A 15028-nucleotide genomic window follows, 5' to 3' on the forward strand; every position below is an offset into this window, starting at 1 on the left:
GTTTTTCGCTAGTAGTATGGTGTCACCCACATATTTTAGATGGTTGATATTCCTGAATATCCAACCACTGAACTGATAATATCCAACTACCAAGCTCCAACTCCAAATTTTTGAAAGTTAACACCTTTTAATTAATTTTCTCCAAACAGGCAACCTAGGGAAGCTGGTAGGGGGATTTTCCTGTAATAAATTCGAGTGCACAAGTGATACAGTCCAAATAAAATAAAGTCAGCTTTGGAGAGAGTCCAAGTATGGGAATGTTGAAGAGAGCAGCAAGTTCATGTAAACAGTTACTATTTAACGAGGTTAACTCCAGCAGATGATATCAGGTGACTATAAATTTAATGGCAGAGCACATTTAACATACAATAAAAAAGGGGTCCTTCACTCTGACCCTATAACATTTCTAAACCTTGGGTACAATATTCTGGAAAGGTTTTCTGCTCAGATAAATTCATTTCCACAAGCCTGAGCAAAAGAGGTGCCTATTGACAGTATCTGTGATATATAGAATACTATCAAAAAGTGAGCATTCGTCGAGTCAGTTGAACCATAAAAAAAAATTTATTCCATCATACTGACTAAAGAAATACAGGAGAAAAACTACATTTCTCAAACACATTATTTTTATTTTAAAAAATGCTTCAAAGCAAACTACATTTCAAAATTATTTAAGGTTGCTCCATTCAAGAACAGCATGAACATGTAACTCTCAAGCTAGCATATGAAAATGTTCCCAAAATTCCCTTAAAAATGCAGTAATATATCACCCTATGTAATATAAATTAGTAGAGTGCCCCAAAAGGAAGACAATAAAAGTTTCTATGCAGTTAATGTCTGAGCAATGTAAACATTTGTTATGAGACCTAACATGAGCTAATGGAAAATGCTCTGTTGAATTCTTGGTATTTAGCTTGTCTTCCATTCTGGCCTCTGAATTTGTAGGTTAGGCAAATATTTCTACATTAAATAAGCTAACCCAGTGAATCTGTACCTGAGACAGAGAAGGAAACAAGAGGTTAAAGCAAAAGCTTCCAGAAAGTTAGATGAGAAGCAAATATTGTGGTAGATGGTGTTGATGAGTAGCACAAGGCTATGTGTGTGCTTACTCACATGTCTCACTAGAAATACAGCCTATGTTTACAATCCAAGGGAGTAATTTGAATCTTCTGGGCTCACATGCATAAAATATTTTAAATCAGTTGCATAAAATGTGAAGATAAACTATTGTTTCTGCAATCAACCTACTCCCAAATTATGTAAGATTATCAGCATCTGGCAAAAAGCTCTACTTGGAAGAGATGAAAATTTCAGCAGGCCTTCTGAATGACTCTTCCTTAAGAGGCTGAAAATGTAGTACTCTACTAGAAAGACCAAGGTGCTTTATTCCTTTTGATACCAGAGTAGATCTCAGACAGAGGGTATTTCCACCACCTCTTCCAGATAATAGCATCATCTATTTCATACCTTTTATTTATTCATTAGGACTTTTATTCCTCCTTCATCCAAAGAGCTAAGGCTTGTATTCTCCCATTTTATATTCACATCAAACTTTTGACAGAGAGAGACAGAGAGAGAGAGAGAGAGAGGCTGAGTTGAATCAGAAATATGCTTCAGTCCTGGTTTCCTTACCTCCAGAGAAGCCATCAGCACCAGTTGGTGACTATCAGGATTAAAGCACCTCCACCTAACTCACCTTTGCATTACTCAGAGCCTACAGTGAATAAATTCCCTAAACAAACCCAAAATGCCTTTGTAAATAAATATAAATATATATATTATATTTATTATTATATTATTTATTAAAATGTCTTTGTGTTTTTATTCCCTGCATGCTTTGTTCTGGGAACCTCTACTCTTTAGTAAATAGAGCAGAACTAACGGTCCCACTGTGGTTCAATCTGTCCCTTTTTGGCCAACCCTCATAAAAGCTAGGAAAAAACCTTCCATGCCAGGGTCCACGAGTCCACAAAAGCCCGTATGTAAGGGATTCCCTACACTGGTGACAGTTGGGACCTGTCACAGTTGACTTAAACACCTAGGTCCCTGAATCACAGAATCATAGATCTGGAAGAGACCATAAAGACCAAACTTTTCACCATTTTTCTCTCCCTCCTCTGGACATGTTCTAGCTTAATATCCTTCTTGAACTGTGGTGCCCAGAACTAGAAACTGTATTCCAAGTGAAGTCTGAACAAAAGAGAATAGAGTGGTAGTGTTAGTTCCCTCAATCTAGGCACTATATTCTTATTGATTCAGCTTAGAATCACATTGGCTTTTAGCTGCCACATCACACCGTTGACTCATGTTCAGGTTGTGGTCAACTAAAACTCCTAGATCCCTTTCACATGTACTGTTCTTAAGCCAGGGGCCACTCATCATATATCTGTGCATTTGTTTTATTTGCTTATGTGTAGTACCTTACATTTTTTCCTGTTAAAATTATTTTGTTACTTTTGCCCCAGCCCTCCAATCTGTTGAGATCATTTTAAATTCTGATCTTGTCTTCTGAGGAATTAGTTACCCCTCCTAATTTGGTGTCACCAGCAAATCTGAGTTGAAGAAGAAGAAACAAGGTGAATTTGAGAGCCCTCTTCAACTTGTATTTGGAGTCTGTGACCATTAACTCATCATCTATTAAGGATAAATGTGAACTCTCTGGGCACAAAGAAAGAAGATGACAGATGCCATGCACTTGGTAAAATCTGTTGGTGCTATAGCTAACATAAATGTAAGCACCCTGAACTGGAATAACTGGCACCCAATCACAAGCCATAGAAACTTTCGATGTGTAAGTCTTGTCATAATATGGAAATTGTTGCTGTTGCATCCGTCAAGTCATTCTTGACTTATGGTGACCCTAAGGTGAACCTATCAAAGACTTTTCTTGCCATGTTTCTTCTTAGGGGGTTTGCTAATGCCATCCTCTGAGCATGAGAGAATTTCACTTGCCCATGGTCACCCAGTGGGTTTCCATGGCCATGGCCACAGTTCAATGCTCAAACACTACATCACACTAGGCAGTTCTTAAGTCTATGGCTATAATCCAATTACCTGTGTGAAGAAGAGGCGTTAACACTGTTAATGTGACCATTCAGAAATACTTCATTCTGATGCAATGGCATATGTCCCTCAGATTCAAAACAGTGTCAAGTTCTCTGTTGGGAATGGTAAAGTGCTGGGAGTAGCAGCCCAAACATTGCTGATTAAGAACTGGTTCTATAGCAACCTTGTCAAACAGTGTAACAAATTCTTCTAACAAGGGCAATGGAGCTATAATCCAAAATCTCCCTTGAAGGGGAAGAGAAATCAGCATAGGAAAAGACTGTTGCAGTATATGCGCCTGAACCATAGATGACTGCACTGATGTTGAAATCATAGGCTACAAGCAAGGAAGAAGTTGTTGCTGTGAGAGTTGGACCTGATGCTAAAGCTGCCATATCTGTAACAGCAGAAGCAGGTGTGATACCGATTGGTGTTACAGCAGTTGACACTGAGGTCAGCAGTTTCTGGTCTTGAGATAGTTCATGGCTATGTTAGTAATGATGGTAATCCCTTGGAGGAAGGGCAGAAACTCCTGCTCACTCATCAGAATAATGTTCCCTATCCCAACGGTGTGAACAGCATGAATGATAATCTCCATAGCACAAAGAATTAATCCAGTATCCACAGTAGGGTGGAGTTCTGGAGAAGCTTTTACCTCCATGTCTCCATTCCTAGTCCACGTACTATGGAGGTGCCGCTCCATGGTCTAAATATAAAGAACAAGGTGAGTAGCCTCTGGAGTACCTGTCCCTGCTTGTAATGGGAAGGAGATCTTCATAACAGAAAACCATAATACCTGTGAAGAGATGTCCTGCCTTGAAAATGCCCTATGGAGCACAGTACCAACAGTTTATGATTCTATGACATAGTTAGTCACTGGGGATTGATGCCAATTCACTATTGTCTCCCTAATCTCACCTTCAGAGCAGGATCCCATGCAAAGGACATCAGGGGATATCTTCTGGTGGTCCAGTTGTCAATACTGACAACATAAAATGTATCATTAGGTGACATTTCCCCTTTAGGGCCAAAGCAGATGACCATGAAGGAGAAGCCTATAGCTGTTCTAGCCCTGATCATGCTGGGACCGAAGCAACCATATGGTCCGCTTCCAAAGCAGGCTGCCACTGCAGTCCCAAGTAATCGCTGGCAGAAGTGGACTTAATCTGCTTCTAAAAGGTCTGGCTTTTGCTACTTTAGTGCGGCCTCGGAGTGGTTTCCAGCTGCTTTGGGGACATGTGTCATCTAAATGCAACATGGCTTTATTTGGCCCATGCATTTCAGGCCCTAGTTCCATAACTAAAGTGCAAGTATACAGTACTAATGGCTCAGGCTGAATCAGAAGTAGAATCCAAACTACTGTAAACAACAAGGCTTGCCTGTCAGTGTTATTGTACCAGTGTCGGTGCCAGAGATAATGCCAATGATAAAGGAGTATTCTGACTGAACTGTCTGAATTTTATACATCCCAGTTTTCTTTATCTTTTTCATTCTGGCTGGGATACCATCCCCAACCCTGAAGCAATGCCTTTTCCAAGGTGTCTTTGTGAAATCCCTACCCAGAGTCGGCGGAGGAGATGATCCTGATGTTCCGTAATGTGGAATCATGGCTGGGCATGAAGTTGTTGAAGTAATCGGTACTTCCAAAACTGAGGCTGCTGTCAGCATGGCCAGCGCCAAATCAAAATCCAACATCTTCACCTTACTCCAAGGGTTAGACAAAGGTGGGAGCATGGTACTGAGTGTGCAGCCCTTTGCCACGAAATCTGTCAAATTCAAGATACCTTCCCACACAACAAGTTTCAGCTTAATCTTTCTGTTCTTGATAGCTTGCTTCATGAAACTGCTGCAGATGGGGCAGGAGTAGGTCTTATGACCCTCACCCAAGCAAAAAAAAAAAAAAAAAAAAGGCACTTTGAGCACCTGTTGAAATGCACTAACTTTCCCCCATAGAAGGTACACAGTTTCAACAAGGCCACAGATGCCACCTACCATAGTGCAGTGTGGGAAACCACCCCATTGCTAACAATTAACCAAAAAAATGCCAAAAGTAAACAGAGGAAACACAGAAAGAAGAAATAAAAAGAACACTCAGCAAGTCCCAAAAAAGATCAGGTGAAAAGAACATTCCAAATGATGCTGCTGATGTGGCAGATGAAAAGAAACTGAGGTGTGAGAGCTGAAGTGTGCATTGAGGGAATGGGAGCAGAGTTCAAACCAAAACTATTTAACTGTGGAAGCTTCCAAAGGAGGTTCTACGCAGACAAAAACATGAGGCACAGATATCACAAAGAAGAAACATATAGTAATAAGCCTGTGATCTATGATATAATGATCTAACTTATTTATTTCTGTAGTTATTTGAAGTAAAATGAAATACATGTTATTTATGCCTAAAACGTTGCCTGAATTTTTGAGCCAATTCCACACTATTTCTAACATAACACAATATCTGCTATATAAGCATCACATATCTGTTGTGGTTGTTGTATTTTTGTGTCAGTCTAGTCAAACATGTATTTATATATTATTTTTATGAAGATGTATAAACTGCTTAGATGTAAGGATTTCAAAACAGGGCACAATAATAAAACATACAAAATACACAATACTGAACACAATATCCATGTCTTCCAGAAAATGAATGGTAGATTGCACTACAAAGAGAAAGGTATACAGGCCTGCATAAACATGTGATCAAGGATACATGGCAGCAATAAAACAGCATAAGATAAAATCAAAATAAACCAGCACCAAGGGCAAAAAATCAGTATTACAAATGTAAAGAATAACTCTAAAAGCATTAAAATATTTCCTAAAATGCATGTGAAGATAAAAGTGTCTTTACCTGCTGGTAATTCCACCCACCCCCAGTAAATGGCCAGGTGAGTCACTCTGGGGAGGACATTTCTTAGATGGACACTAGTAAAGAAAAGGCCCAACAGTCTAACTACAACACTGCTAAGGCCTTGACAAAAGTCATGACAGCTAAGAAGACAATGGCTGCAATCCAATAGCAAAGATTTCTGCTGGGTTATGATGGCCTTGCTTCCAAGTAAACGCACATAGGATCTGGCTGGAATAACACCAGATTAGGCATACATGCTGGGCCATCAAATACTTTTTCACTTGTCTGACATAAAAATATTTTAGAAAAAACTTGCTCTGTCAGTTTGCTTCTTTTCTCCTCTGAATAAATTTGTCCAGTATCATCTTTGAATGCATGCAGGAATGGTCATTAAAATGAAAGTCACTGCACAAACAGAACTTGGGTACTATTTTGTAGACCAGATTCATTATTATGGCAAATTATTTCCATAAACTGCCACTACTTAAGTAAGTGTTAAAGAGAGACTTGAACATCACTGGATAAATGTTTCCTGTTGCTAGCTAAATGCCAAGGTATGCCTTCTCAGAAGAGTCTGACATTCATGTCTGAGAGTTTTCTTTTGCAATTTCTTTATTCTTATTAAACCACCTGATTTATGAAAGCTGGCAGTCAGCAGGATTGTGGTGACATTTATTTTTTGCTCCCTCACTATACTGCTGCCTTCTCATAGGCAAACACTTTTTTGAGCTATTTGGAAGCAATCTTTCAGATGAATATAATTTAAAAGCCTCTCTGAAAACAATTAAGATGCCCTTCATTATTTAAATATATATTTAAAGAAATTTGAAAGGAAAGAAATATCATCCAATTGGAGCTTTGTGATTTCGTCGTATCATTTCCCAATGCCAAAGAAATTAGGCATTCTTCAATTCTTAGAAAGTAGCTTGTCTTTTCTGTTGTGGGAAAACCTAAAGCAAAAAAGACCAGAGGGACCAGCAATGCACATAGGGATCTCACATGTTTAATGGGTTTCTCTATAAATTTGTTCAAAGTACTTAAATCGAGGTCAAATAACAAAAATTATGGGGGGAGGCTGGGTGGTAACATCATTCTGTGGATAGTGCAAGAAGAGACCTGATACGTATGGTCAGCAAAAGCATGAGGCAACTGCTGTGTAAGGTGAAAGCATTTTGAAGAGCAAGCAACAACATATGCTGTGGACGCTTAGAATGTAATTTCAGTTCCCAGAGGAAACAATATGTCTATGAAGTGGGAGCAGACAGCTGACGTTGGTTACTATGCTACAGAATGGATATGAACAGTCAGAATGTAGAAATGCATGGTGATGGGTGATGTTAGAAGTTTACCACTACTACCAACATCTTTGGTGACTGTGGAAAATTATGGGAGTGGACCCGAAGACATTGGCTCAATGGAAGCCTGGCCTTCAGTATAAGTGCAAAAACCTTGCTTTTGGCTCTGCAACAGAACCTAAATGAAGCAAAACAGCTACAAGAAATGCATACATTACTTGGAAACCTCTGTAGATCAGTTCCTCTTTTTCTCAACGGAGCTTATACCTAAAATTCTGCACACTACCCTAATAAATGTTGTCTATGAAGATATTTTTGTCAATACAGCCAGCCGTCTAACCAACAATGGCATATTTATTCTTCTAAATTTCAAATTCCTGAGGAGACAGGCATTACTGTATTTTTCTTTTACTCTTTCATTTGCTATTCTGTGCTGTTAACACTTGAGCAATTCTGACACAAAGTTGCTTTGAGCTATAGCAAACAGATGCTGGAGAACACATATTAAAATATTCCACTTAATCAGTTCCAGTCATATAAATTACTTACCTCATCTCCGATCACAAGTTCTTCCCTGGGACTGTGGAAAAGATACTGATACAGAGTATAATGTTGAAATAAGCTAGAAAACAAGAAAAAAATGGACGCCTTATTAAAGAATAGTCTTTTCAGAAAATGTTTTGTAAAAGCAGTGTTGTTGCTTCTGATTTATGGCAAACCTCTCATGGGACTTTCTGGGGATGAAACTGTGTGACTCACTCAAGGTTACCCAGTTTCCCATTCTGTGTGGGGAATCGAACTCTGGTCTCCATAGTTGTAGTCCAACACTCAAAGCACAAACTACACCACACTCAGTGGGGTCATTTTGACACTGAAGGAAAACATTCACTTCATAAAATACTAGCCTTTGTGAACTATATGGATTTTCTTCCATACCCTATCACAGTGATGGCAAACCTATGGCACGCGTGCCAGAGGTGGCACTCAGAGCCCTCTTTGTGGGCACATGTGCCATCACCCCAGCACAGAGTTTGCCAGAGTTTGTTACTAGAAAGCCAGAGGGACATGGCACTTTGCAATTAATAAGTGGGTTTTGAGTTGCAGTTTGGGCACTCGGCCTCTAAAAGGTTCACCATCACTGCCCTATCACATTGCCATATCTGACAGTTTATCATTCCCACTTTACAAATGCAAAACCAATCTTGAGGTAGAAATTGCTCTGGGTTTGTGAACCCAAACTGGGATATATTCTCCACTGTATTCTTCTCCATCAGTTTCCCCTACACTACTTCCCTCTAGGCATCTTTAAATATAATCCCATCTTCCCCAGTAGCCTGGTTGTATCTATGCTAACTAGAGTTGATGGGAATGTATTTATCAATTTGATTAATTTATAACCCACTCTTACTCCACCACATGGAGCACCTGGATACCAAGTTGGGGGAGGCAGAAAAAGAGAGGAAATCGTTTTATAAATTGAAAATGGGCAAAACACCATCTGGCTCTTTAAAAAACAACAACTGGCATACAGCAACAAATCTGCCACCTCCCCAAGATATTCGTCCCGTCTGGAAACACCCTTTGTTGTTTTTCTTAATGATCAAATGGTACATATGCTTGTTCAAATAGATGGCCTTTCTACTACAGTCTCTCTGTTTGTGAGTAGATTCTGGTGACATCACAATACTTTTTTTTAAAGGTCTCATCAATTGCAGCCATAGCAACAAGAAAACACTGATATCAAGGATTATAAAGAGGTTGCAGCAAGAGAATGACCAATTAGAGAACAACCCTCTCACACTTGGAAGTACTGATGGAGGCAGCACAGCAGTCACAGTGGACTTTAGCGGTCTTATCCCTCTCTTCCTGAGTAATAACACAATATCCTTTGCAATCAAGGTTCCAACTCTGCAGCTAGGAGGAAACTACTACTTCTGCTACAGCTACCAGCCAAGAAAAAGCCATCAGCTATAAATCTCATACATACTTCCTGGGGAACCAGACTCCCTCAGACGGAGCTTAAATATTTGGGGTGCAAACGGATCCTTACTGGATGTAACTATCAAAATATTTCTTCCTAATCCAAGCTTCTGAACAAGACATGGTAAGGCAGCCTTAATAGCTTTGATTAATTCCTGTTTACAAAGGGATGCCTGAAAGGCCTGGAGGGATACAGCTAAAACCAGAAAATGTAGATGGGAGCATCAAAAATCAGAAAACCAAGAGAAGGACTCACCGGAAGACACCTTCTCCCCAACATTTCCTACAGGTGACGATGGTCTAAAACACACTGCAGAAATAATCCAGTTTGAGACCACTTTAACTGCCTTGGTTTAGTTCCAGAGAATCCTAGGACTTGTAGTTTCTTGTGGCACCAGAGCTCCTGGACGGAGAAGGCTCCATGTCTCACAAAACAACAGTTCCCAGAATTCCCTAGTATTGATTCAGTGCAGTTAAAGCAGTTTCAAACTGGATTATTTCTGCAGTGTGTTTTGGACCTTTGTTGAGCTACTAGAAGAGGGGAGGCATTAAAGTCAGTACAGTGCATTACAATCAGCTCATACTTCTAGGTCAGGGAACACAGTTGACAGCATAGCTCTGAAGAGACACAAATCCTTTGTAAAGAATCTGAGAACCCATGGGCATAGTTGCTGAAGCACCAGACTGGCATTGGAGAGATACAGGTTCAAAACCCATTCAGCTAGAAAGCTAACAGGGTGATCTTGTTCCAGTCACTGTCTTCCAGCCCGACAGTCCTCACAGGATTGATGTGAAATGCAAAAATGGAAAGGAATGATGGGCTACAAATGTAAGAATACACCAGTTTCCATAAAACAAGATTTAAAAACTTACACAGTAGGAAACCCATCAATCAAATCCTCCTGGCTTAGTTTTCTTTTTAAATGCAACATGTCTGAAATACCACAAAATAATACTGGTCATTTGTCTTAGATTCTTTTCTGTTTCAGCTTTAACATGCCATTAAATATTGGGGATGAGGGGCAGAAATACTAACCTGGCAGGGGAGACACCATGATCAGAAAGAGAATGTGTATATATGAAATTATTAGTGCTGTGGGTCCTACTGAACTTAATCTGTCCACATTTCTATCAAATTATTTAGCTTGTGCAGCATGTATATTTCTACTACTAAACAGTACAGTAGAATGGAATACGCTTGGCATTCCTTTTTACTGTTACCGATAGTTAGAATTCTAGCATGTCACAACAAATGATTACAGATGTGAGTGAAGTAGCAGGGTAGGGCTTTTAGGACACCTTGCAAGTATCTGAAAGTGATTAATGCTGACATATTTTCTTAGCTTAACTGTTTCCTGAAAGAAAATGTCAAATGATAATGTTGATACCTGCACTTGCCTCAGGAGACAAGATGAAAAATGGGGAAGGAGTGGAACCACTGTCATCTTTTACTGAACATTAAGGTACCATCAGAGCTTCTGCATGGTTTGTGTTAAACTACTTAGGAATTTCTCTCAGAGCTTTTTTTTAAGTGTCCAAGCCATACTAGCTGGAGGATTCTGGGAGTTTTAGCCCATTTAAGCAATTTTTACCATTATCTGACTTTTCCATCATTTTTACTATGTTCTTCAGAGGTTTTCTCCACCAAAAACCAGTTATGAGAAGTAAAACACTGAATATTCACACCAGGGAAAAGAAAATATTTCAAATCCATAATTTAAAAATATAGGGGGAGTAAGCAGGGGCTTGGTACCATTTGCCTGCCGGTCTGTTTTATACCACCTTTCTTCTAGCACATGATCCAAGACAGCTCACAATCATTTAAAAACACAGTACAACGTTTAAAAAATCATTAATAAAAAATTTGAAGCATACTTAATCCAAACTTCTATTTAAAATATACAGGTTAAAAATGCAGGTTAAAAGCAAGTTTATGTTGCAAGAAACATTCTTGGGTAAATGCAATTGTCTGTGCAGGGCTAATGATTGATACTTGACTCTAGGCTCTCCTTTTAATTCTTTTCCCCCCTGGTATTCTCTTCAGCATCAGGCAGCCCTGCTTTGTCTGGCATATAGACAAGGAAAAAAATTCCTCTTTAGGAATATAGTTCCCAGAGTCATGCTGGTTGGAGGTTTCAGGGACTTGTAGAGTCCCTTCTTCCTAGACACTTCTTCTCAAGATCTGGCCTGGCAGCTCCATTCGTAACATTTCACAATGCTGTAATATCAGATCTGTCTGGGGTACTGTGATAAATTCACTATTTCCTGAGAAAATCTACGCACTACAGGGCACATAGTGGAACCTGGATCCTCTCACCTAATGCAGAACAGAAGGCTGAGGGAAGAGTTTACAGTAGGGGTAGGTACCTGTTGTGAGTTAGGAGTCAGCCCCTAAGTTGGGATTTTGCATTTTTTATTGCCACCCAGGAGGCTTGGGGGACAATTTCTCCATGTTCTTGCTTTCTCAGGGCCTTTATAAGGCCAGAAGAGGCCTTTTTGCCATCAGAAAATGATCTAGAAGTCACTTTTTCCACCCCTGGTTTAAAGGGAGATCCAAGTCATCAATGGAGCCAGATGGAATGAGAAGAAGCAGACGTGAATCTGCTCCCCTCAGCCACATGTTATGGGAGTTGCTGGAGGAGCATATCAAGCCTAGAGATTCAACTCTCCAGCTGCCCAGAATGCAGTTCCTAGAAGAGAAGGCTTTACTGTCTTGCAAGTAACATCATGTACTGGGCCACTAAGGTGATCAGCCAGGGAGGAATTTCTGGGAGCTTGGCCAGCAAGCAGAAGGAGGAAGCAGAGTAAGGTTGAACTTTCTTTCTCTCTGTATGGAAACTGCCCTCATGGATTGATCATTCCTCCCTTCCTCTCTCTTAAAATTGGCTCTTGTCCTCTTCCTTGCTGAAAAAATAACTTGATTGCAATCTAAATCTATTAGTTCTGACTAGAGCTGACACACTGTATCAATGGGAGCTAAGTAAGTGTGCGCGCGCACACACACACATGTGTTATAGTGATTTATTGGGACTACTCTAATTGGGAATACAAACTAGGTTTGGGTCATCGTCTGGTGTTGCAAGCCATTTACTACTATAGTGTACTATCTTAGATGTATCTACTCAGATGAAATCCCTATTGATACAGTGGGATTAACTGACAAATGAGTAGATTGCAACCTGAGTGCTCTTTTACCACCTGAAAGCCAACGGAATCTCCACATTCATATTTTCAAATGTTAGTTAAGGGCTCCCACCTTCCTTTTCAGCTTCAAGGAAGCGTTCAACGTTGTTGCAAGCCAGCAATGCCTTTCTTATGCATTTGTATCAGTATACCTCAGAGTTGCAACTACTCAGAGAAATTTAGAGTGAGCATTTCCATGCAAATGTTAAGAGGCATTTATTTCACACGGTGGGTAGGGCTGCAATACCCAAATGTCCTCGCTTGAATTCTGATGTAATTTTCCATCAGAAACGTAATCCATATGCAAATCTCACCAATTAAATCAGTCACTTAGAACTCTTGATTAAAATTTATTTAGTCAGGCAACTGTCCTGGGTAGGCAAAGTGTGGACATGCATATATTGTTGGACTGCAGTTCCCAGCATTCTTCACTAATGGTTATGATGGCAAGGGTAGATCTAAGTTACAGATCAAGTATATCTGGAAGGCTGCACCTTGTCTGTTCCTGCCCTATACACTTAAAACCATATTTGCACAGGTTTATCTATTATGACACTTAATCACTGACCTGGGTTCACTTTTTTCATTCATGCTATCATGGAACTTCAGGAGGTTGGTGTATGGAGATTTAGTACTACTAAAATTGTGGACAATCCCATATACAAAACAGAGAAAGCTACAAATCAGATTCTGTTTGCCCCTTTGTTCTCCTCCCTGGAGCCCTTTGTTTTTCATTTATCATTTGTTTATATGCTTTATTATAATTAGTCTTTTTTTTTCTCCAGTGAACTCAAGGGAACATACATGGAACTTTATCTTCATGTCAACAGTGGGAGGCAGGCATGCTGAGAGAGAGAATGGGAGAGGGAGAGGGAGACTGGCTAAAGGTTACCCAGCAAGTTTCACTGCTTAATGGGAGCTGGAATCCAAATTTCCTAATTTCCAGTCCAGCATTACAATACTCTAACCACTGTGATACCACAGTATCTCATTACACAGGGGGCAAGTGAAAATTGCATTGGTATAAGTCTTTCATATGTTAATATGAAAGTATGCTGGTAAAAGTTATCACAGTCTGTACACAGAAAACATACAATATCACACACAGAGCATGGTTTCTTAAGAATGAAGGTAGAAATACCTGATCTTCAAATAATTTATTATAGCCTTGGCCTGGTCTACAGTGAAGAACTCAAACCCACCACTTTTCACAGAATTACACTCTCCAATTCCAGCCATTGCATATCCAAGTTCTTGGATGTTCTGTTCCAGTGTCATATGTTTGGCTGCAATGCAAACCAGAAACATAATTAACCATAATTGCTATTACAGTTAGAAGATTTGAATTCAAGCACAGGGGAACATGATTTGACCAACTGTAATCAGCTGGCAAGATACAGATCAGAAACATTTTACATACAGAAAGCATAGACTACAGGGATGCACCTGTTACTAAGTTTAGCGCACAGCATATTTGCCACACTGCAAAATAAACACTGCAAAATTCTGAGCACAGTCCCTAAATTCACTTTATCCCTGACTGATGCTTGAGGGACAAACCAGGTCCTAAAAACCAACTTTTAAAAGTATTATACAGTGCATCCGGGTTATATGCGGGTGCATTTTACACAGCTTCCAGAATATGCTGGAAGCCACGCCGGAAGGAAGGGAGGCGCTGCCAGAAGAAAACAATGGCATGCGCTCCTCTGGTGTGCGGCTTGCGCACCACTGCCGCAAACATGAGCCCCATTCATTTTAATGAGACTTGAGCATCCACGTTTTTTCCTCTTACGCCGGGGGGGGGGGGCAGAACGGATCCCCCGCTTAAGGGAAGGGATGACTACTTTCAAAGTATGATTACAAAGAAAAGGAACAGAAAGGGAAAGAAAGAAAGAAAAAATTAAAAAGGGGACAAAATAATGGGTAAATATATATGTACAAAGTCTAGATAGATACATTGATATATGCTGATCATATTTCCAAATAGATATTTTCTTGAATTTGATATCTATAAAATACTAATCTATAAGTAGCTAAAGTCGTAAGACCTGATAAAGAAGTATGAGTGTTAAACTGCCAACATTTAGCTGAAGCAGATTTTTTTTTTTGGGGGGGGGGGGGGGAGATGTCCGATACATCTGAAACATCATGTTTTGCTCGACCAAATATAATTTTATTTCTAAAGAGATTTTAAATATTGAACTGAGAGCAGTTTTCCATTGAATCTTTGCACATGATTATCTAACTCTTTGTACAATTTAACTGTAACTTCAGATTTAAGGTTGTTTTCAGATAGTAAGTCAGAGCATCAGTTTACTAAATAAAGAATTCCAACAACCAGCATGCCGCCAGATATTGACCCATGGTTCACCAGCTGACTATGAACAACCTTTTGTTCACTGCAATCTAGGTGATTTCACTGATATACAGTACATGCGAGAAACCATGGGTAAAGTCCAAAATGCTATAAACAAAAAGGAAAACAAATTTTGTAAAATTCTGCGTACAAATGTGCAACCCCTTGTGCTTATAACAATTTGAAACACACTCAGGCTGAAACACATGGGCAAAAAAGACTGGCTTCTGACTGCTTTAGGGGTTTGGCATGCAGATGATACATGCCCCTGGATTGGCCAGAAGTTGCTCCAGGGCCACCTAAGGTGACCCTGAAGCCACT

The 15028-nt window shown here is 39.7% G+C and overlaps 1 protein-coding gene across 2 annotated transcripts in view; it reads right to left on the reverse strand.

Moving 5' to 3' along the window:
• Window positions 1-15028, reverse strand: part of CABCOCO1 (ciliary associated calcium binding coiled-coil 1) — an 82436-nt gene that overhangs the window by 51287 nt on the left and 16121 nt on the right. For both annotated transcript variants that reach the window (XM_089507893.1, XM_089507892.1), the window contains exons 4-5: window positions 13493-13637; window positions 7738-7810 (exon numbers count right to left, since the gene is read on the reverse strand). In XM_089507893.1, coding sequence (XP_089364019.1) covers window positions 7738-7810; window positions 13493-13637 — 218 coding nt within the window. The remainder of the gene's footprint in view (window positions 1-7737; window positions 7811-13492; window positions 13638-15028) is intronic.

Source organism: Sceloporus occidentalis, unplaced genomic scaffold, assembly GCF_023333645.1.
Source record: "Sceloporus occidentalis isolate IW3139 unplaced genomic scaffold, rSceOcc1.0.p SCAF_2, whole genome shotgun sequence".
NCBI classification, from domain to species: Eukaryota; Metazoa; Chordata; class Lepidosauria; order Squamata; family Phrynosomatidae; genus Sceloporus; species Sceloporus occidentalis.